This window comes from Mus caroli, unplaced genomic scaffold (assembly GCF_978045245.1).
Source record: "Mus caroli unplaced genomic scaffold, Mus_caroli_1 scaffold_17, whole genome shotgun sequence".
Lineage (NCBI taxonomy): Eukaryota > Metazoa > Chordata > Mammalia > Rodentia > Muridae > Mus > Mus caroli.
In genome coordinates, this window is record NW_028227272.1 from 32,370,012 (window position 1) to 32,395,140 (window position 25,129).

Here is a 25,129-nt window from a genome sequence, read left to right on the forward strand (position 1 = left end):
TTTAAAATGCCCTTTATAATCAGCCACCAGATGTGTCTGAGTGCAGAGCTACTCTAACAAATGGCTGCACCAGATGAGGAGTTGCACAAGCCTCTCTTACAGCCAGCTGATGGTTATCTGAACAATCTCCCATAGGACTGGGATCTCAAGCAAGGGTAGCCCATGAGACTGAGACTTAACGTGTAAGTCCTAACTCTCAGCAAACAGCATTAAAACGGAATTAAACTGTAAAACACCTAGCTGGGACTGGAGAGTTGCTTGGTATGGAAAGACCTCCCACTCATCTAGAAATGAGTAGAAATAAAATTTTGAGTTTTGTTAGTGAGAATACAGAATAAAAACTTCTGTTTTTGTTTTGTTTTTCTATGTACTGAGTCTTCTGCTTTCCATATAAACTTTGCAATCACTTTATTGAATCTCCAAAATAACTTGCTGGGATTTTGACTGGGATATGTTCAACCTGCACATTAGCACACAAAGAACTGACACTTCAACAATATTAAGTTTTCCTTTAGAAATGTGGAATCGTTTTCTGTTTATTTCATCTCTGATTTCTTTGGTCAGAGTTTCTAATCCACTTCATATGGGTCCTGTATATGTTTTAGATTTACTTATAAGTACCTCCGTTTTTAGAACTTTTACATTCAATTGTTGCTGGAATTTAAATATTGTCTGTACAGTCCAATCTCCTACTCTGTTATGCAACTACGATAGCTTCAGGAGCTTCTGGTTGGGTCTTGGGAGTCATTATATAGCGAATCGTGCCATCTGCAAATTTATTTCTTCCTTCCATATATTTTTTCCTTTTCTTACTTTATTACATCAGTTAGGATTTCCAGTACACAGGACTCACACAGCAGAGTTAAGTGGAGGCATCTTTACGTTGTTTCTGTCTTAGAGGAAAGGCTGTCTAGTTTCTTGTTAGTAAAGATGTTAGTTGCTTGAGATTTGAAATGGATTTTTCTTATTAAGGTGAAGAAATTTCCCTCTACTCCTGGTTTGCTTCAAACTGTTTCTGTTTTTTATTTTCCCTTTGTTGATATAGTCTGAATATTTTGTTTTTATCATGAATGAAGATTTTTCTGGATTTTGTCAAATTCCTTTCTAGATCTACTGATGCAATCATATGACTATTATTTCTACTTTAGACTGTTGAAGTGATAGCAGTAATTGATTTCAGATATTAAATCAGCATTGCACACTTGGTTCTTGTATAATTATTTTTACTCATTTCTAGATTTGGTTTAATATATTGCTAAAGATCTCTGCATCTGTGTCCAAGAAAGATAGTTCATAAAGTTGTCTTTTAAAAATATAAACAAGCTGAGAAATGTCAGAACAAAGAGTCAATTACATCTAAGTAGCGAGTAGTTGGATCTGATTGTGCTTCTGAAACTTAAAACCATCTCACAACAATCAGACAAGTGTATTACCAATCAGAGGGAAAACACAGAACAAATAGCAATGAAGGAAAGCTGAAGTCAATTGCAACATTTCAAAAGCATGAAAGGCTGTAGTACACAAAAGCTTCCTTTAGTTCTTCAGTTATGAACCAGAAGAGGAAGGAAAAGAATCAATGCCAGACCAGGCAAGGACATGATAGCTGAGTGCCCAAAGGAAATCCTTAACAGGCTGAGCCAGAATAGCACCTTATAGGCACTTTTAACTTACAGGTGCTAAGATCTGAGGCACCGCTTCAGTCAGGATGTAAACAAGGCTTTGTGAGAGTAAAGCTTTTTCTCTGCCCAGGGCTACTTTATCTAGAAAGTTAACTTTTTTACACCTACCCCACCTTTTTTTTCCCTATTACATCAATAAAATGTTTTAAAGACTATTTTATTAGCTTTTTCACTCTGCAGTTTCAAAATTGTCCATTTCTTCTTGTTGGCAGGATGTCTAGCTGGCTGAAAACTGGAATAAATCCAACTTTGCAGTGCAGGGGGTGAGACAAGAAGGTAGAGGGATGACAGCCAACATCCACTGACTGAGAGGGGTAGGGCTTTGCCTGTGAGGAACTGTTTAGAAGAGAAATTGACAAGAGAAGCCCCATGCATTCCCATGATGTCGGGACCCACACTGTCATCTGCTTTCTGTTGGTCTTAGGTGGCTGAAAATAGAGGACCTGTAGAAAGGCACCATGAACATAGCATGCAGAGCAGGTTTTTATAAATAGTACACACACACACACACACACACACAGAGAGAGAGAGAGAGAGAGAGAGAGAGAGAGATTTGATATATAATGGATAGTGTCAAGAACTCTTGGTAGAAAGTGAATGGAAATAAAGAAAAAGACAACTGTGAGATCTTAAATGTAAATGTGCTGGACTTTTAAGAAAGGAGATTCAGAAAGCACAGGAAGAGAATAGGTTATATATAGTATATATAGTCTGGTAGCTAAAGGCCCTGGAAGAAACTACCTTGGACAATAAAGAATCTGAAAAAACCAATGACCCTGCCCATAAATAGGCAACTCAGATTTTTGGTTTTTTTAATTGGATATTTTCTTTATTTACATTTCAAATGTTATCCCCTTTCCTGGTTTTCCCTCCGAAAACCTCTTCCTCTATCACCTTCCCCTTCCCCCTGCTAACCAACCCATCCACTCCCGCTTCCTGGCCCTGGCATTCCCCTACACTGGGGCATAGAGCCTTCACAGGACCAAGGGCCTCTCCTCCCACTGATGTCCAACTAGGCCATCCTCTGCTACCTATGCAGCTAGAGCCATGAGTCCCACCATGTGTATTCTTTGATTGGTGGTTTAGTCCCTGGGAGCTCTGGGAGTACTAATTGGTTCAAACTGTTGTTCCTCCTATGGGGCTGCAAACCCCTTTAGCTCCTCAGGTCCTTTCTCTAGCTCCTTCATTAGGAACCCTATCTATGTTCAGTCCAATGGATGACTGTGAGCATCCACTTCTGTATTAGTCAGGCACTGGCAGAGCCTCTCAGGAGAGAGCTATATCAGGCTCCCGTCAGCAAGTACAATAAAAAAACAATGAATTTATGACATTCTTAGACAAATGGATGGATCTGGAGGATATCATCCTGAGTGAGGTAACCCAATCACAAAAGAACACACATGATACACACTCACTGATAAGTGGATATTAGCCCAGAAGTTCAGAATAGCCAAGATACAATTCATAAACCACATGAAACTCAAGAAGGAAGACCAAAGCGTGGATACTTTGATCCTTCTTAGAAGGGGGAACAAGACACCCATGGAAGGAGTTACAAAGTGTGGAGTAGAGACTGAAGGGAGGACCATCCAGAGACTGCCCCACCTGGGGATCCATCCGTTATCCAATCACCAACTCAGGTTTTAAAAGGTCAAAAGGACAGCAGCAGAGCTTACTGACGTGTCCATACAAACCACCTTCCTGCTCCCACCTTCCCTGCCCTCTCGTTCCTTCCACAACCAGCTCAGCCTCTCCCTCAGCTTGTCTGACTCACAGGAACTCTTCCCTCCTGGCTCTAAGAACTTAGTTATTACACCTACACTCCTTTGCTTACCTAACTCAACTTTGAGCTGTGACAATTCAAGGTCCATGCTACAAAGCTTCATGCTCCCACAGTGCCTGTCACCAATGCCTCCAAAAAAATGGGTAATAAAGGAACGTGCCAACCAGAAATACTCTGGGGAAGGGGGATTGTGTTTGTGTTTGTTTTTTGAGACAGGGTCTCACTGTATAACCTAAGCTGGACTGGAACTCACTATGTGGTTTCAGCTGGCCTTACATCTGTACGCCTCCTGCTTCAGCCTCCCAAGGACCAAGGTTACAGGCATGCCCACAAGGCTTGCCTCTGAGGTCTGGCTTTTGATTTTGAAGAAAAGTAGAGAAGGTCTGGTGTAAGAACAGACTTGGAACTTGCACTTAGATTACACTAAGACCTAATCTAATTCAAATCACTTCTGTAACAAGTCGAGTGAATAGACCCAGTCACCAGAAACTGCAAAAATAGCACAGTACCTGCAGGAGGCTTTCTATGGCATGAAAGCCTCGAATTAAATTCAGAGCTCCACATAAAAGACTAAGGATAAACGCCACAATCCCTGACAGAGTTGCTGGTTCTAGTCGCTGATGGGCTGAAAAAGAAAAGGAATGGTTAGAAATGAATAGCAGTATCTCTTGTTAGCTGAGCTTATGTGGACTGAAAGTCATTGCTCAACTTAAATGAGTCAATGTAAATAACTTTAAACAATGTATCTTAGAAGGTAAACAGTAATTAAACAATGTGTGTAGGCAAAGGTTCTCTGTTGTAGCACTGGCTGTCCTGGAACTTGATCTGTAGACCAGGGTGGCTTCCTCAGGGATCTAATGCCTCTCTGCAATAGATTAAAATTGTGCCACAATATCGAGCTTAAATATTTTTCTAAAATGCAAAAATGTTTGGTGACATAAAAAGTCCCATTCTAAAAGTCAAATGGAACTAACATTGCTTTTGTACATTTTAGTAGACACCTCTAACTTCTATTTGAGGTACAAGGGTGCTATAGAGTACTGGCATCTGTCAGTAAATCACTTAGAAAACAAAACAAAACAAAACAAAACTACTGCCCAAATATGTGTACAATTTGCAATGTGGTACAAGTATTTGCAAAAGATGACTTTGGAGAATAAATACAAAACTCCTATGTTTTCTGAAAATGTTTAGAAAACACTTTTAAGGATATCCATAGCTTGCTTTTAGCAAAGGCCCCTTATCTGGGACTAAAGGCTATGAACACTGCTAGCTATATGTGAAAGCCCACATTTAGTCATCACCCCAAACGGAGTCAATAGGATGCAGTCTTACAGCTGCAAAGACTGGTCCTCTTTGGTCTTTTGAAGAAAAGTTACTAAAACAAGCCCAAACCAAAACACACCAGCTAATATTGATCATTTCATCTTTACAAAGGCATTCCTTAATTTTCAGGCTTCAACAGAGTGAAATATTCTGTCATACAATCACTTCCCTTCATGATCATTTTATAGTTATTAGGCTTTATAGTTGTGCCTAAATGAAAACGCAACTAAATACATAATCAGTAGACTTCAAAAGGGACACTGGCAAAGAGAGAACAACAGAACCACATTTTTATTACTTTATTTAAACCACTGAAGTGTAAAAGCCCAACAATGAAGTTAATGAGGCAGAAAGTTAACGAAGGAAAAGCTCAGGTCTTTGCAAATTATATTCAGCCATCACAGCAGAAAAGATTCCCCAAAGAGTTAATAAAAAACCCCAAAACCCACATCTCATGGAAGATTCTTCAGGTTCAGCAGAAACTACTAATCTAGAATAACATTTCATAATTTCTTCTGTGCCCATGTCTGGCCTTTCAATACATTCCCTTTAGACTCTGCTATGAAAACCAAATGCGCTGTACAGTCCTGATCCCGTGGCGTTTCAGCAGTTGAGAAAGTTACAACTAGTCCTGTGTACAGCATCTCTGTCCTTGGTCCTCCCTTAGAAAAAGCAAATGGAGCCGGGCGTGGTGGTGCACGCCTTTAATCCCAGCACTCGGGAGGCAGAGGCAGGCGGATATCTGAGTTCAAGGCCAGCCTGGTCTACAAAGTGAGTTCCAGGACAGTCAGGGCTACACAGAGAAACCCTGTCTCGAAAAACCAAAAAAAGAAAAAGCAAATGGGATTTAGGAATAAAACCAACCAACAACTGAATAACTATCAAATCACACTTCCATATGAAACAAGGAACCTCACCAAAAACGAAAACAACAACAATAACAAAAAACAACAACAAAAATACCAAAACCCAAACAGTGAAAATTCTAGCTTTACCAGATCAAGTAAGGTATGTTCAAAACAAAATTGCTACCACTTTCATGTGTTGATGGTAATATATTTAAGAAATGAACAAGCTGCCCAGCAGTAGTGGTGCACGCCTTTAATCCCAGCACTCGGGAGGCAGAGGCAGGTGGATTTCTGAGTTCGAGGCCAGCCTGGTCTACAGAGTGAGTTCCAGGACAGCCAGGGCTACACAGAGAAACCCTGTCTTGAAAAAAACCAAAAAACAAAAACAAGAAATGAACAAGCTGATATAAATTATTAATTTCCTAACACATGCCATTTGGCCTTAGAACATGTATTTTATAATAAAAGTATACCGTTTATGAATTGATCATTTCAAAATGACCAAAGATATTTTTAAAAGGTAAAAGCAAGTGCTAAGTTTCTTTTAATGAAGATAAGGCAAGCACCGTGCACAAAGGTAGGTTGGTGCTGGGCCAATTTACTGTGGGCAACAAGTTCTAATGTGTTGATTTCCCTGCTTTATCCTCATCCCTTTCCTGGGACCTGTGGCTTGTTTTCTAAGAAGAGTTTTCAAACAAACTTCAGTCTGCAAATGACCACAGAAGGCAATTTCCCAGTTTGATAAGCAAACAAGATATTTAACCACATGATAAAGTATTATTCTGTGTGCTATTTGTTACTTCAGTGAGACAGAGTCTAGATACGCTGTACAGCAAGCAAAGTTTGCAGCCCACTTCAGTGTGGCACCATGGCAGGCACCAGTAGGTAGAGGGTATACCTACTCTATAGGAACGAGGGCCAGGCAGGAATATCATCAAGCCAGCTAGCAGCATCTCCTGAACGGTTTTTTCATTTTGCTACTGCCATAAATTGGGGAAGACAGATGTGAGAGAATAAGATATATGCAGATAACCTAAGACAACTAGAAGGGGGGGGGGCTTCCAGAAGGAATATGTGACTAATGGTACCTACAGATGGGCCAAGAAACATCTGCATATAAAAATTAAACAGTATCCAATCTATTGTCCAAGAGATGATCATTGATGCTATAAGGCAGTTTCAGGAGGGAAGGGGAGATGAAGTTCAGACTTTATGAAGTGAAGTACCCCAAGATACAATGTACAAAACACATGGAATTCAAGAAGGAGGAAGACCAAAGTGTGGATACTTCAAATCTTCTTAGAAGGGGAAACAAAACACCCATGGGATGAGTTACAGAGACAAAGTTCAGAGCAGAGACTGAAGGAATGACCATCCAGAAACTGTCCCATCTGGGGACCCATCCCACAAACCACCACAGAACCCAGACACTAGGCAGAGGCCAGCAAGAGCCTGCTGACAGGAGCCCGATATAGCTGTCTCCTGGGAGGCTCTGCCAGTGCCTGACAAATACAGAAGTGGATGCTCACAGCCATCCATTGAACGAAGCACAGGATTCCCCAATGAAGGAGCTAGAGAAAGTACCCAAGGTGCTGAAGGGGTTTTCAGTCCCATAGGAGGAACAACAATATGAACTAGCCAGTACTCCCAGAGCTCCCTGGGACTAAACCAACAATCAAAGTGGGAGTCATGGCTATAGCTGCATATGTAGCAGAGGATGGCCTAGTCAGTCATCAATGGGAGGAGAGGCCCTTGGTCCTGCGAAGGTTCTATGCCCCAGTATAGGGGAATGCCAGGGCCAGGAGGAGGAAGTGGGTGGGTAGGGAGGAGGGGGGAGAGAATAGGAGATTTTTGGAGGGGAAACTAGGAAAGGGGATAACATTTGAAATGTAAATAAAGAAAATATCTAGTACAAAAATTAAAAGAAAAAAAGATGATAAAGAAAGGCCTTTGTTGCAGACATAAGAAAGAAGTGAAGTCCCTGGTAATGCTGAGGAAGCACCCAGGTGTGTGTCTGCAGTTACAGTAGGCATGCAGAAGGTTTACACAGAACAAGGTTGAGAGCGTCATTCTCTTCACACACATGTATAGGAAAAGGAAAACCTGAACATAAGTATAGTGAGACGGGTCAGGGAGGCTGAAATATAAAAGAAAAAGGGAAACCAGGGCAGCCATCACTAGTCCAAAAAGACAGTGCACTAAACCACAGCACCTCTGCCCCACATCAGACAGAGTGCACAAGGTGCGGTCACTGAGGAAGCCCAACACCTGGAGGAACAGGCTCATAAGATAAGGACACTTCAGGACAGCTCCCTTTACATGGACATAGGCACTCCCTAAATACAACATACGATACTTTCTTTCCTTTTCCTCCCCTGCCCCCCAGCCTTTCTTTGAGACAGGAATTCACAGGTGGTTTAAGCTAGCCTCAAACTTCTCATTCTCTGATTCAGGCTCCTGACTGCTAGCACTGCAGGCATCCACTCTCTACGATTCCTCGTCAGCCTTGTAATTCTTTTATTAGATAATAATTCTTATTCCCATCTTGAAAGTGTTTGCTATCTTTATAAAATGCCTCCAGAATATTTAGCATAACAATTCACAGAAAAGATTTGGCCAAAATAGAATAGTTTCTGCCAACTGATAAGTTGTCTACAAAACTTTCAAAACAGGTGAAGATTACAGAGATGTCAGAAACTGAAGGAATTTTATGACTTTTTAAAATGAAAAAGTAGCCAGGCAATGGTGGTACACGCCTTTAATTCCAGTACTTGGGAGGCAGAGGCAGGTGGATTTCTGAGTTCGAGGCCAGCCTGGTCTACAGAGTGAGTTCCAGGACAGCCAGGGATACACCGAGAAACCCTGTCTCGAAAAACCAAAATGAAAAGAAAAAGGAAAAGAAAAAGTAGAATCAGAATATAAATTTTAAAAGGTCAGTAATATTAAATAAAGATACGGGTGTGGAGTGGTGGTCTGCTGCTAGCTCAAAGACCCTTGAGCTGCCTCTCTCCTAGAAATCAGGTCATGCGGCCCCCAATGACAAAGAACAAGAAAACAAGCTATGTTTTAGCCTCGCAGTCCTTCCCTTCCAGTTGAGTAAGTTTACGGTCCTATCTAGTGCCTGCCTCCAATACCACTTGCCACTTAGCCCAGGCCCAGCTAGATCATGAGGTCTGAAGCTTACCCCTCTCCTAAAAACCCCGAAGAGTCAGAAAGTTGTTCTTGGAACAGAAGAGTGTATTTCTCCCTTTAGGACCCTGGTCATGCTCTACACAGCAGTCATCTCTCCTAAGGAAACTCCTCTCAGGATTTAAAGGAAAATCAGCCTGCCCTCCCTGACCCCACTTCAAGGCTGCATGCAGTGAGGCTGACTCTCGTACTAAAGCTCATTCTGAAGGGTGCTTTCGTGCCAGCTCCTTCCTAAGGTATACAGTCACGTGTGGGACTGTAGGGTGATATAAATACTTCAAAGCCATCAATGCCTAAAGATTTAAGTATGCAACTAATCCTCTGATCCAGAAATGCTGCTCCCAATAGTTATACATTTTTATCTGAAAATTTCCATAATAAAACATTTAAAAAGACAAAGAAAAGGCAGGATTTACTACTCCATTTAACAAGATCCATTCACTCCATCAACTCACTCCATCATGGTCATACTTCAGTAAATAATTATGGCAAGATAACAATATTCATGCCGGACTATAGGAAGAAAGGATCAAAGGTTTTAAAGAAAAATCAAGAACTGTTTTTAAAGTGATTTTAAAATACTGTAACAAAGTAGGAGGAAAGCTTGAAAACCATATAATTTTAGAGGTTCTCTCTCTCCCACAAAACAAACAAACAAAAAATCCAACTGTATTTTATCTTGAGGACTACAGAAAATATTACGTAGACTTAGTCTGAATTAAAATAATTTTAAGGTTAATTTTAAAGTAAGCTCTAGTTTTAAGTCATTCTTTATTAAAACAATCCCAGCTTCTTCTCACTTGCCTCTAGTGTCTGGTGTGTACTGACTCAGCATGCCAACAGAGTCTAAGTTCAGAGAGCACTTCTAGAAGTCAGTAGTCCATAGAATTTCTAACAGTCTACCTTTCGGTAGGTCAAGTTGCAAGCCCACCTCACAGTAAGACTATTACCCTAAATCCTGAGTGTGTATTAAAGGGCAGATATCCTAAGCTGGGGCTACTGCTGGACCCACAGCATCACAATTCTCAGAGGAGAGCAGGCTAACGGAGGCCTGGAGGTCATGGAGCTTCTCCATCCAAACACCACTAAGACTAATGCCTGAGGTAACTGCTATGACGAGTGTTACCATCTGAGGCTTAAAACCCATGGTGGCGATCCCAATTAAACGGTGATTTCTGGGCAGGAGACACGGCTCAGGGGTTAAGAACTGGCTGCTCTTGCAGAGGACTAAGGTTTAATGCCCACCATGTACCCACATGGCAGCTCACATGATCTGTACCTACAGTTCCAGAAGCTCCAACACTCTCTTCTGGCCTCTTCACACACCAGGCATACGTGAGAAACACAAACACACATGCACGTAAAACATCCATACGTATTTTTAAAAAGTAATAGAATTAAATTAAAACAACAACAAACAAAACTGCTGTTTTTCATTTAACATTCCTGCTCAGATCTCCACCGTGGTTGTCTTGAAGCATGATACATTTCTTTTCTAAGTTTCACTTGCAAGTGCTTTTCACTTTGTAGCTGAGGATGGCACTGAAATTCTGACCACCCCACCTCCACTTGTGGTTTATCTGGTGCTGGGTCTGAAGCCGGGCTCAGGCCCAGGAGTCGAGTAAGTTATGAACTAAGTCACAGCCAATCCCGCAAGTGCTCTTCTGGATATGATCTCTCGCTAGCGCTCATCAGCTCATTATCTTAGATATCTACTAGACAGTAATTTGGTAAGCTTTTTTCTTCATCCTTTAAATGGAAGAAATCAAAAATATTCTGCTTCTACCTAGCAGTACATGAACCATGCTGTCATTAGCTTAGTTTACATCAGGGGTTGACAAACTATGACCCATAAACCAATTCAGGGCACTTAGCCTTTTATATAGTATCTATAACTAAACTGTGTTTATACCAGCAGAGATACATCAGTGCCTATATAGCCTTTAGAAATCTCAAATATGTAGCATCTAGCCCTTTATAGAAAAAGTTTCCTGGCCTTTGGCTTACAGGGATCTAATATTTTAACACCCCATAGAACATTATTTTGGTATACATTATTAATCTCATGGTGATAGTACTTGAGAAACAGATTGGTTAGATGCCTTAAGACACATGTATGCTAGACAATAAAAAATGACTACAGTTATAGGAGAGCATCGCCTCAGGCAGTTGCTGGTGGTCAAACGTGTAGAATATGTTGGTAGTAAGAACCAAGTTTATGCACCAGGCAACAGACACCACTGATAAAAGAGTCACTACTGATTAGTATGCCTTTTTTTTTTAACATTTCAAAGACATTACTACATTTCTGCACATTTACTAAATCACAGTTTACTGAATGACAGGAGTTGAGGGCCCAGAGAAACAGAGGATAGAGAGTACACTACATGACACTCATGGGGTCAATGCAGTGCTGTGCAAAATAACTCTGGAAGGCAGGGATGATGCTCTGAAACACAGACAAAATATTAAGATAAGACCCTGGATATGAAGCAATGACATGGTCTTTTGGCAAGGAACAGTCTCCACTTTGAAAACTGGTTCTTAGCTTGTTATTCATGGTAGAAGTTAACTTCACCCCACAGTGAAATAATAGTTATACACTATAAAGGCAAAAATAATCATGAAAACAAATGAAAGAGATATGGATAATAAGCCAGCAAATAACAGAATATTAATCTCAAAGATGATGGCAGCTAGAGACAAAGGTAATTAAAATAAGACATGACAAAAAGAAACCTACAAGAGATGCCTCAGCAATTAGTACTGGCTGAGGCTCCTCCCAGGGTCCACTTGCAGCTCCCAGAATCCACACACAGCAGCTCACAACTGCCTGTAACCCCAGGTCCTAGGAACCTGACACCCTCTTCTGGACTCTGTAAGTATCACACACACATGTGAACATAGACTAAGAGACACATAAATTAAAGAAAGAAAGAAAGAAAGAAGCAAACAAACAAACAAACAAACAAACCAAAAATGATAAATTAATAGCCAATGATTCCAATAATGACATCAACTGTAAATGAACTAAATATCTAATTTTTAAAAAGCCGAGATTATAAATTGGATGTTTTTTAAAGGATGCAAACAAATGACCCCACTTTATTTTCTCATCCCATGGGGGGGGGGACTAGTCTATTTGATTAAACAAAAATAAAATAGGTGCACAGGGACAATTTTAAAGTCCAGAGAGACTTGCTGCTGCCCAGCCTTCTCTGTGGCCGCAGCAACACATCAGAAGCTGCTGGGTCTGGAACTTGCACATGGCCTCTTCAGCCCGCCATGCCTGTGGCCAGCACTGGTAGCATTGAAGGTTTTAAAGGCAAAAGTCCAAAATAGAGGGAAGGAAGGGGCTAGCAAAAAAAACAAACAAGCAAGCAAAAAACCCACATTTGTCTTAAAGTTCAGCGGAAACTTCCTCTGCCACTCAATGTTCTGACAAGCTCTGAGATGCTACAGCAATCCCAGAAGCAGCAGAGCAGCCAGCATCACAGGTGGGCTAACTGTGGGGGCTCTGGGGCTGGGGAGGCACACTGGCAGTATGCTTCCTCAACTAGCTTTCTGTGAGAAAATAATAATGGGCCGGGTGTGGTGGCGCACGCCTTTAATCCCAGCACTCAGGAGGCAGAGGCAGTTGGATTTCTGAGTTTGAGGCCAGCCTGGTCTACAAAGTGAGTTCCAGGACAGCCAGGGCTATACAGAGAAACCCTGTCTCGAAAAACAAAAAACCAAAAAAACAAAAAAACAAAAAAAAACAAAAAAAACAAAAAAAAAAAGAGAGAGAAAATAATAATGGAGACTTAACTTAGTTACTCTGACAGCAAGCAACATGCCTCTACGAATTCCATCCAGATCTGTACTATCAGAAAACAAAGAAAGGAAAGAAATAAAAGGAAGGAAGGAAAAGAAAAAAAGACTCAACTGAGTCATGTTTTCTATATTTACTTAAAAATTAAAGATTTTGGGCACTAACTAGGCCTAAGAGCTAAGGGATAGTATTAAACATGACAAAATCTAACAACCCTCCCACCCACAACTATATGTAGCATGCTAGTTACACACTGCTAAACCACCCACCCTCACCTGCACTGACACTAAGGAAAAGGGGGAAAAGACATTTATCATCCTAAAAGCAAGCAAGTTCTACCCGTGTGAACAGCTGACCTCTAAAGGTCAACAATTACACATATTACTAAAAACATGAGGAACCACTGCAGAGCAGTTATTTTAAAATATATATGCTGCAGCCACAAGCAATAATATTCAGCCAGTGTGCTCTGACATAGCCTAAGATAAGACCTGAGCTCATAAGTTAATATGATCATTAAAATGAGGTCTCTAAGACCATGCAGATACACAAAAACACAGAACTACTTCTGGTTAAATGATGACTGCAAACAGTCCAGCAGGCCGGCTTGTTAATCTATTAGACTGGTTTAAAGGTATTTCTTCACTGTGACTTTTATTAGCCCAACTCTCATCCAGGTAGACCAGAGGGTTATTGGGAAAAAGAAGGCTGACAGTATAGCATTTCCTGATATGCTTCTCAAATTTATCAAATATGTGAAAGTGTTGCCTTAGGTAGGAAAAATAAGTCAACACAAAGAGCAATGAACAAATCAACATGTCACCAGTCACTGTAGAAAGTGATGGCTGCACCATAGTGACTGATATCCTGCTGGGTGCAGACAGCATCAAATACAAACAAGAAGTTAGAGATTCTGATGCCCTTCACATACATGATGCTTCCATAAAAGGGCATTAAAACACCATTTAACCATAAGGACACAAAGAGAAAGACAACAGGGCTACTACTAATGTTAATTTTAATATAGCATCCGTATTATAAAGATTCCAAAGCTTGATGCACCCTAGGACAAAGACTCTAACACGGTGAAAGAACCAACACCAAGAGAGCACATCACACGCTCTACAGGCTGCGGACAGGGCTCAGTGGTTAAGGGGATTTGCTGCTCTTGCAGAGGATGGAGGCTCACAACTTTACATGACTCCAGTTCTAGGCAATCCAACACTCCTCTCTGTAGACAGCAAACATGCATGTGGTGCACAGACATTCATGCAGGCAAAACACTCATACACATACAGCAAAGAATTAAATCTGAAAAAAATACATAATATCAAAACTCATCACCCAAAAATGAGAAAGATATAAACTCAGAAGTGCAGAAATTGCAATACCTGTCTCTCAGAGAATGACTGAAGCAGACAGCAAATCAGAAAAGACACAACAGATTTCACCAACCTCAGGTACCATAATCTAAGTGACTCTTAGTGGAGTTTTAAAGTGCCAGAAACCAACAGCAGGAAATTAAAATAAGCAGAAGAGAATGACTAAGACAGGCTATTTTCTGGGGAAAATATCATGTCTACATAAATTTAAAAATACTCAAGTCAAATAAAATTTATCCTCTGAACACAATAGAATTAAAAATCAATAGACACTTGAAAATGCCTAAATAAAACTACATAATAAGCAGACTGAAAGGACAATGCAGTATGATAAAATCTATAGGATGTAGCTAAACTGCTACTGAGACTGAGATATGGAACAGCAAGCGCTCATATTAGAAAAGAAGATCTCAAACTGCTCCAAATCTCAGAAAATAAAAGCACAGAAACCCAAGGTAAGCAGAAAATGGGAAGCAATAAGCAGAACATGTTAATAAAATAGAAAATAAAACATCAATAAAAGTAAAATTCCTAAGGAAATCAATAAAAGTGATCAATTTTTATATATTAGGAGAAAAGAGCAAAAGAAAAAAATTACTAATATCAGTAATGAGAAAGGCATAATTGTAATTCTATGGAAAATAAAGGTGTAAAGAAATATGTATGGTACACCAAAAATCCAAAACCTGAAAAAAAAATGAACAGATTCCATTTTAAAAAACAAACAAACAAAAAACCTGCAAAGGCTCACTAAGAAGAAAGAGAAAAGCTGAGCAGCCCTGGCCCTAGGAAAGAACGAATTTAAAACTTCCCCAGACAAAAGTATTTGAGGATTTATTGCTATGTCCTACAAAACATTTTCCAAAAATGTAGAAGAAGTGGGAAAACCCTCCAGTGTACTTTCTCACGTCAGCTGTGCACAGATAGTAAAAACAAACATGGCCATTATAAAAAAGGAAAGCTAGAAATCAATTCCTTCAGTAAGACACTATAAATTATCAGCAAAACTTTAGCAAATTGGACCTGATAGCATATAAAAAGCATAACACATCATGGCCATGGAAAATTTATCATAGAATTGAGAGATTTGTTTAACAACAAACAATGTAATTTGCCAGAAAACAAATTTGAACAATGTATGAACAATGCTGTCAAAGTACCTGACCGTCTCAGACAGTCTGTCCTCTCCTCAGAGTCTATATAGACTCTATTGCAGGCTGTGGGGCTGGCTTTTAAATTAAGTCTGCTTGAGCCCTTTGAATATATACTAAACAAATATATTTTAACTTAAATGAAAGTTATGTGTACACGTGTTTTGTCTGCATGTCTGTCTGTGTGCCATTTATATGTCTGGTGCCCAAGGATCAGATCCACTGGAAGCTACAGTTACAAATGGTTGTGAGCCATCGTGTGGTTGTTGGGGATCAAGCCCAGGCCTTCTGAAGTGCAACCAGTGCTACTAAATGTTGGGCCTCTCTCTATCCCCATTCTGACTAGTTTTGTACCAAGAAAATAAAATAGTATATTCAATGCTTTCTTCTTACAAGTTACTTAAATATTCATCCCATATCTTAGGGTTTCCATTGCTATGACGATACACCACAACCAAGGCAACTCTTTATAAGGACAACATGCAATTGGGACTGGCTTACAGGTTCAGAGGTTCAGTTCATTATTATCAAGGCAGGAGCATGACAGCATCCAGGCAGGCATGGTGCCAGAGGAGTTGAGAGTTCTACATCTTCATCTGAAAGTTGTTAGGAAGAAGACTGACTTCTAGGCAACTAGGAAAAGTGTCTCAAAGCCTACTCCAAGTGACAGCTTTCTTCACTAAGGCGACACCGTCTAACAGTGCCATTCCTGGGACAGCATATTCAAATCACATTTTACCCCCTGGCCTCCACAGGCTTGTTCAAACACAAAAGTCTATGGAGGCCATACCTAGCCATAGTATAATACAACTTCAATAGTCTCATAGTCTATAACAGCCTCAACAATGTTAAAAGTTCAAAGTCTCTTCTGATACTTATCCAATCATTTAACTATGATCTGTTATGAAATCAAAATTTACAAAAGCAAATCACATACCTCCAACATCTCATGATACACATTACCATTCCAAAACATCATAGTGAGAAAATACTGATCCAAAGACCAAAAGCCAGCCAGGCAAACTCCAAACTCAGCATCTCCATGTCTGATGTCAAAGCTCTCTTCAGATCTCCAACTTCTTTCATCTATGTTAACTGCACAATTCTTTTCTTTTTCTTTTTTTTTTTAGAATATATTTTATTTTTTTATTAGATATTTTCTTTATTAAATTTCAAATGATATCCCCTTTCCTGGTTTCCCCTCCAAAAATCCCCTATCTCCCCCCACCCCCTGCTCACCAACTCACCCACTCCTGCTTCCTGGCCCTGGCATTTCCCTACACTGGGGCATTGAACCTTCACAGGACCAAGGACCTCTCCTCCCATTGATGGTCTACTAGGCCATCCTCTGCTACCTATGCAGCTAGAGCCATAAGTCCCACCATGTGTTTTCTTTGATTGATGGTTTATTCCCTGAGAGCTCTGGGGGTACTGGTTGGTTCATACTGTTGTTCCTCCTATGGGGCTGAAAACCCCTTCAGCACCTTGGGTACTTTCTCTAGTTCCTTCATGGGGACTAGAAGAATGGGGACCCTGTGCTTCACCCAATGGATGGCTGTGAGCATCCACTTCTGTATTAGTCAGGCACTGGCAGAGCCTCTCAGGAGAGAGCTATATCAGGGTCCTGTCAACAAGCTCTTGTTGGCATCCGCAATAGTGTCTGGGTTTGGTGGTTGTTTATGGGATGGATCCCCAGGTGGGCCAGTCTCTGGATGGTCATTCCTTCAGTCTCTACTTCACACTTTGTCTCTGTAACTCCTTCCATGGGTGTTTTGTTTCCCCTTCTAAGAAGGATCGAAGTAACCACACTTTGGTCTTCCTCCTTCTTGAGTTTCATGTGTTTTGCAAATTGTATCTTGGGTATCTGAGCTTCTGAGTTAATATCCATTTATCAGTGTGTAGGCAGCTGGTGCCTAAAATGGCGCCGGTCTCCAGTACACCTTCCACCACTGCGCAGGCTCTAGCCCGAATCTGGTGCCAACCCCTCCAGAGCGGGTGCATGCAAATTAAAGTGCCGGCAGACTGACCAATCCCAGGAGGACACATAGCCCTCCCCAGTGCTGGGGTGTATATAAGCAGTCCTCCCTGGGTTCCCGGGGTTCCCATAGCATCGAGGCATTCCTGGAATAAAGCTGTTGAGAAGAATCCGACCATGTTGCGTTTTTCCTTGCCGGACAAGGTGAGCGCAACATCAGTGAGTGCATATCATGTGTGCTCTTTTGTGACTGGGTTACCTCACTTAAGATGATATCCTCCATTTGTCTAAGAATTTCATAAATTCATTGTTTTTAATAGCTGTGTATCACTCCACTGTGTAAATGTACCACATTTTCTGTATCCATTCCTCTGTTGAGGGACTTCTGGCTATTATAAACAAGGCTGCTATGAACATAGTGGAGCATGTTATTGCAAGTTGGAGCGTCTTCTGGAGTGGTAGTGCTGTGGGGAAGAGCCTCGAAGATATGTGTGGGGAACTGCAGGCTGGTTTCCAGTCGAGCTGAGGTCTGAACCCCGATGGTCATATTTACCTACATGACACGGTAGGCGCTCCCTCATGCTCCTGGAACTCCGGCCCCTGCCTAAGGTACCACCTCCCACAGCCCCCACAAGAGAAGCATGGTCAGTAGTCATGTAAGCAATGGCCCAAGCTTATGACTTTCAGGCTAAACTCCTCCCCAGTTACCTAGCAACAGTGAAGACCATAAAAAGGGGTGCTCAACCCCCACCTCACTCTCTTATTCCTTTGTCCTCTCACCTCCCTCTTCTCTCACTTCTCTCTCCTCTTCCCTTTCTCTTTGTCGTCTTCTTTCCTCTCTTCTCTCTTCTCTCTCTCTCTCTTTCTCTCTCTCCCTCCCTCCCTCCCTCCCTCCCTCCCTCCTTTCTACCTTCTCTCTTTCCCCTGCATTTCTATAATAAAGCTCTAAAACCATAGAGTCTCTGCTCTACTTCTTCAAGTTCCACTGCACACTCTGGTCAGTGTTGGGAACTTCTTCCCTCTTCCCTTTCTCCCACAACCCTGGTGGCTTTAGCAAAATAGCTTGGGGGAGGGAAGTTCCCAGGCAGGGCTGCCCTTGTCCACCCCCTGAAGAGTGGGATAGAGGAATGCCCACCCAGGGATGAGTGGATAGGGTAGATAGCAGCCCCCCCACGCCTGACTGACCAGAGAATAGGGAAACTCTGGTGGGGTGTGGGCATCTTTTTCCTATCCCACTTCTCCCTGGGCCCCCCTTCAGGGCCCCCCACTTTATTTTGTTCCCAACAGATATGGGCACAGGGGAAATTTTCCTGAACAGAACACCAATGGCTTGTGCTCTAAAATCAAGAATCAACAAATGGGACCTCATAAAATTGCAAAGCTTCTGTAAGGCAAAGGACACTGTCAATAGGACAAAAAGGCAACCAACAGATTGGGGAAAGATCTTAACCGATCCTAAATCTGAGAGGGGGCTAATATCTAATATATACAAAGAACTCAAGAAGTTAGACTCTAGAAAACCAAATAACCCTATTTAAAAATGGGGTACAGAGCTAAACAAAGAATTCTCGACTGAGGAATACTGAATGGCTGAGAAGCATCTAAAAAATGTTCAACATCCTTAATCATCAGGGAAATGCAAATCAAAACAACCCTGGGATCCCACCTCACACCAGTCAGAATGGCAAAGATCAAAAACTCAAGTGACAGCAAATACTGGCAAGGATGTAGAGAAAGAGGAACATTCCTCCGTTGCTGGTGGGATGGCAAGCTGGTACAACCACTCTGGAAATCAGTTTGGCAGCTCCTTAGTACTAACACAATTCTTTCTCTTTGGTTGGTCCCACTCCCTATTAGCAGTTTTCCTTAGCAGATATTCCAAAGGCTCTGGCATCTCTAACATCTTGGGTATCCAAGGCACTTTCACAGTTTCTTTTTCCAATGTCTGGGATGCACACATTATCTTCTGGGCTCATCAAAGGAGATTGGGTCATTTCTCCAGCTCTGCCCTCTGTAGCACTCTAGGCTCTGGTTGACTCCACTCCACTGTTGCTGCTGTTCTTAGTGATCACCATTCCATGATACTGACATCTCAATTCACTAGAGTCTTCTGTTGTGGCTTCACCAATAGGCTCCCTTCATGGTATCAAGCCTCAACTTCTTTGTAAGACCCCTTCAGTCTAGGTTTCAATTTCAACTGAGGCTACACCTTCACCAATGGCCTTCCCTGGCTTCTCACAGTGCCAAGCCTCAGCTGCTCTCATTGACCCCTTCAAGCTGTCAAAACCAGTACCACCTGGATGATTCTTATATATTACCAAGTCCAGATGAAGCACAAGGTACAACCTTAGCTATCTCTGGAACACAGCTTCTTTGTGCTATCAGAAAACACTTCCCAGAAGATCTTACCTCAGTAATGCTAGTCTCTTCTTAATCACCACTAATTTCTTAGCTCCAGCTAACCAGCATCAATTGTCCCAGTAGTTCCTTCTATTCTTGACTCTAAAGCCAGAGCCACATGGTTGAAACTGTCCAGTTCTGCTGCTTGCTGGAACTGGAACATGGCCCCCTTTTTCTATTATATTATCACCAGCTTTCTGTTTTCCAACTCCTTCACTGCCTAAGTTTGGCTGTCCTGGAACTTGCTCTGTAGATTGACCTTGAACTCAGAAATCTGCAAGGCTCTGTCTCCTGAGTGCTAGGATTAAAGACCTGTACCACCATGCCTGGGCTGAAGCTTTTTCATGGTCACTATTCCCCCAGAGCCAGATCTTCTAGTCTCCAGATCTAGATCATTACTATTGTGCACTTCATTTCTAGATTGCAGTTCACTCCAGATTAAAAGTCCAAATGGAAACAATAACCAGGTAATAATAACATCTAGATATAACCGTTCCTTGTTCAGGTGCAAAAGCATAAACAGTAAGCTTAGCTGGGTGGAATCTTGCCCCAAGTCACCACTCCTTTAATCTGTTTATCTCCTGGAACACAGGATTCAGCTCCATTCCACTTCCTGGTACCCCTTTATTCTTTGAACCATACATTTTATATTTTTCCTTTTTCAATTTGCTCATTTTCATCAAAATGCTTTTCAAAGAGTGAACTTCAGTAACCACATTTATCCAGAGTGTTTGAAACTTACTTTGTCAAAGCAATTGATTGGAAATCTCTTTACCTTGGCCTCAGGTAGACTCTTCAGGCAACAGTAAAAAGCAGCCACATTCTTCACCAAAATATCTCAGTAACAGTCTCTCTAGGCCACATACTAAAATTTTCCTCCACTGAAACATCTTGGGCCAGGTCTACACAGTTCAAATTATCCTCAGCACCAATATCTTCTATATTCCTACTAGGATGGTCCATTAAGCCCCACTACTTCCCCAAACCCCCAAATGCACATTTCTCTAAACAAAAGCATGGCAGGGCCTATCATGGCAATACTCCAGTCCCTGTACCAACGTCTGTCTTAGGGTTTCCATTGCTATGAAGAGACACCATGACCAAGGCAACTCTTATAAAAGATAACATTTAATTGGGGCTGGCTTACAGGTTCAAAGGTTCAGTCCACTATCATCAAGGCTAGAGCATGGCAACATGCAGGAAGGCATGGTGCCAGAGGAGTTAAGAGTTCTACATCTTCATCTGAAGGTCACCAGGAAGAAGACTGACTTCCAGGAAGGTAGGAAAAGGGTCTCAAAGTCCACCCCCAAAGTGACAAACTTCCTCCAACAAGGCCATACCTCCTAATAGTGCCACTCCCTAGGCCAAGCATATTCAAACCACCACGGGGGAAGATGTCAAAATGACAAAAAAGTCTTAAGAAACTGAACATGAACAAATCAGCCTAGCAGCACAGAAAGGACATAACTGCTGTTTCAGCTAAGGAGATGACAGAACCTAAGACACACCAGCAGGCACTATATGGAAGCAGACATCACCTTAAGCCACAGGAAAATTTTAAGAAGTAGTCCAATAACAGCATACTGTACTTCTATGAAACAGTGAGGTTTCCATTCTAAGGAAAAGCTTCATCCTGTCCCAACTGTTAAGCCCCGTGTACTCTGTCTGGGAGGAGACACTGCGTAGATAAGCACCACAACCTTACAGTTGTACTTAAGAAAGACACGTAGACTAAACATAGCCCTATTGATAGGATGGAAAGTACTTCTCAGGCCTACGTTCCGAAAAATGTTTACAAAGAAATCTTCTGAGATTGTCATTTGAAGGTACCTTCCAGAAGTCACGTCTTCAGTAGCCTACTTTATAGCAACTGGGAAAATGGGTTGCTTCGAACTTCCATATTCTCTCATGTAGTTGATTTAAAACACTAGAGTAAAGCAATTCATTTTCAAGTGTTCCTTTGTTTTATCTTTAAAAAATTTAATAAAATAATTGAGATCCAGAACTCACCAGAAGAAATCTTACCAGCACCTTTACAGTCAACAGAAAATGCAGATGTGACTCCATTGGCTGATCCCAGTTCACACATTGGGATTTGATAAGGGGGCCTCAGCTTGATTTCCATCTGCATGTCAGACAGATTTATTTTTGTTGAAAGAGACCTGGGATTATTATATCGCTGCTTGGTCCTCTGAATGAAGTTATCTATGTAAAATAAAAATAAGTTTCCTTGCAGTCATTTGTTAATTAAATCATTTTAAAGTGTGATGTTTATGGACATACATTTCATAAAGTTAAATTTGTTATTCAAAACTATTTAGTTTGTCCTGGGACTTCCAATATTACTTCTGTTTAGCACTCTCAACAGTAAATCCTAGCATTAAGGTACTAGAACTAGAGCCTACCGATCTAAGTATAGACTTCAAGGAAATACAAAAAGCAAAAAGAAAAGAGCTTTAGTTATCAACCATTGCCTTAATTTTTATATCCTTATCTCACAAAATACTCAATCTGTTATCAGCTGTAATTACATACAAATTACACTACAAGCAATGTGTTTTAGAACTGTTTTCTTATTTTTTACACCATTAGATAGTATGTTCTGAAGAGTAGGTTTAAAAGAATCAATAAAAGAGATTTCCTAAATATCTTCTAAGCAGAATTTTACTTTTACGATTTCCCTTCTTTCTATATAAAGAAATTCATAACTTTGGCCAAACTTTTCTGGTTGAGCAAACTACTGCCCATAGGCCAAATCTAAACTGCTGCTTTTGTAAATAAAGTTTTATTAGACAATAACTATGCTCATTCATTTATGTATTGCCTGTGGCGGCTTCCAAGCTGCAATATCAGAGCTGAGTAGTTGTGGCAGAGACTGGAAGGCCTTTAAAATCTGAAATATGTGCTCTCGGATCTTTTCTAGCAAGCATTTGGCAACCCCTGTTCTACATTAAATAGACTATAAAAGATTAGCACATAAACACAAAAGGGAGTAAATTTTTCATTGAGAGTGTGTCCTCTGGGAGTCGTTCTTTGGACTAATCATCACAATCTCCTTCACAATGCAAACACATTTTTGTCCTAATAGACATCTAAATTAAGAACTATAGATCTTTTGCCAATTATTCTATCAAAATCAAGGTTGCAGAAGTTTCTCCCTTACTCCCAATATTAGATGTAAATTTGACCAGAGACAGGGTAATAAGAAAAGTACAAAGAATAAAACAAACAAACAAAGCCAGGCCCTTACCAAATTCAATGAAACAGTATGGTCTGACAGCAGTATTTGTCTTCATCATGTTATAAGTAGTAATGAACTCCTTCTGAAGCTCATCCAGGAAAGAGAAGGCGAGAACATTTGGATAATTCTCACTGCACAACATCATGTAGCTCACTCCCAGAGAGCTAATGAAACTACAGTGTAGAAAACATTGGTTTTAAAATCTCAAATTAAATCAAGGTAATTCCTTGTTTCACAAGACTGATTCTATACACTATAAACTGCTGCTACAGTATCAATGAAGATATTAACATTTATTATATATTCCAGCAACTTTAAAGGAACCAACATATAACACTATCCAAAGTTATGGATGTGTATGCATCTAGATCTCATTATGGAACAGAAAGCAAGGAGAAAAGCACACACATACGTAAACATCCAAGCAGGTGGAAACATAAATTCACTGATTAATGAGTCACCTACGTATCCTTTTATTGTACAGATCACATAGATGGTATAGACCAGGAACAGGAAGTCAACACAGCATCCAGGCTGTGGCTCTCACTTGTGTGTTATATACTACTAATCACAGCAATCTGTATTGATCCATACCAGTGTACTTCTCTTCTAATAATGTGGTCTCAGTCTCTCTCTCCCCTCCTTCTGTGTGTGTGTGTGTGTGTGTGTGTGTGTGTGTGTGTGTGTGTGTGTGTGTGTTGGTGCGCATCCCTGTGCATGCTCAGAGGCCAGAAGGTGTCAAAGTCCCCCTCTGTCACTTTCCACTTATTCCTTTGAGACAGTCACTGGAAGTCAGCAAGCCTCAGCAACCCTTGTGTCTCCACTCTTCTTGGAACTAGGATTACAGGCATGTGTAGAGCACCGGGCTTGTCATGTGTGGGTGCTAGAATTCAAACACCAGTAATCATGGTTGTATGGCAAAAAGCACTCTTAACTGTTAAGCCATCTCTCCGGCACCCAGACCTTCTTTTCATTTAACTTTTGGAGTAAGTATGTTCTCATGATTCAATTTTCAAAAGGAGAGGGAGAATGGACTATGTACTGATCTCTCTTATTACCTCCTCTGTCCATAGGTACTCCATCTGCCTCCCCTTGGGCAAGCCATGCTCCTAACTCTCTTTGTATCTTTTATAGTGTAGTTCACACTGTAGCAAGACTAGACTCAACTTATTACAGGACCCTGAAACTCCTTTCTATATTCTACAATTCCACTTGATAAATAGTCATTTTACAAAAATAGTCATTTTTGTAAAATTTCTACGGCTGCAACTTATTAGTAGGATATAAAATTAATGTTAGAAAATTTTTGTGAAGAATGGGGGAGGAGGAAGAACAAGAAGAACAAGAAGAAACTGGAATATTTGTTTTATAAAACATTTGTTTTCTACACACATACACCTACATTCACACACACACACACACATACACACACATATGTGTGTGTGTGTGAGTGGGGGGGTGTTCACCAAGGCAACTGTATGCCTTCTCAAGAATCATTAATTAAAAAAAACTCTAACTATATAGCATATAGAATTTTTCTAAAACTTAGTATTTTAATCAAAGGTCAGTATTTTGTTGTTTTTGTCCTTTTGGTGGGGTAGGATGGCGTGGGGCGGGGGGAGGCACTGAATCAGGATTGCTAGCTACAGAAACCAAACTAGTCTTGAGCTGGTCTTGAATTTATTAGCTCAGGGTGGCCTCCGAATTCTGATCCTTCCGTCTCAGATTCCAAATTGCTAGGATTACAATCAGGTGCCACAAAGAACAGTCTAAAATGTATTTTCTCAAGTGATTTCTAATCTCAAAATACTTCGTCATTGTCAAAATTCTTTGCCTTGTCATTAGCATTTGGATAAACTCCACAACAGTTTGAAGAACTTGGACACAGTGAGTAATTGGCTTCCATCCATTCAGAACTCCCCACTAGTGAAACACAAGTTATTTCATTATCATTTAATAATGTGACTGAAAAATTTTTGGACCACATTTTTTGTATTATGTCAGTTTTGCTATACTTCTCTCTTCATGAATAATTCAACAAGCCACAGACACCTAGCGCATACATAGTTTATGGCAAATCTTGTTTGTGCTAAATTTAACTGGAAAATTTGGTGAGAAATACAGAAAACCCTATTTTTGTTTTAAAGATTATATGTTGGCATTTTCAGGACATCATCTACTTGTATGATACTCTCTGAACTGGCTATAAAGCATTCGACAGTTGACTTTCATAGTAAATTTAGGCTTATAATTCTTTCTCTGAAATGAAAACCAGCTTCCTAACTGTCCATGCCAGCTCTGTTAATCTACATTTATAATAAGAATAATTGCTTTTTCAGTTATT

At 40.7% G+C, this 25,129-nt stretch overlaps 1 protein-coding gene across 3 annotated transcripts in view; it reads right to left on the reverse strand.

Annotated features, from left to right (window-relative positions):
* The window catches only part of Sec22a (SEC22 homolog A, vesicle trafficking protein), a 49,646-nt gene that overhangs the window by 12,109 nt on the left and 12,408 nt on the right, over nucleotides 1–25,129 (reverse strand). For all 3 annotated transcript variants that reach the window (XM_021184866.2, XM_029470634.2, XM_021184865.3), the window contains exons 3-5: nucleotides 22,795–22,958; nucleotides 21,555–21,749; nucleotides 3,972–4,087 (exon numbers count right to left, since the gene is read on the reverse strand). In XM_021184866.2, the coding sequence (XP_021040525.1) occupies nucleotides 3,972–4,087; nucleotides 21,555–21,749; nucleotides 22,795–22,958 (475 nt within the window). The remainder of the gene's footprint in view (nucleotides 1–3,971; nucleotides 4,088–21,554; nucleotides 21,750–22,794; nucleotides 22,959–25,129) is intronic.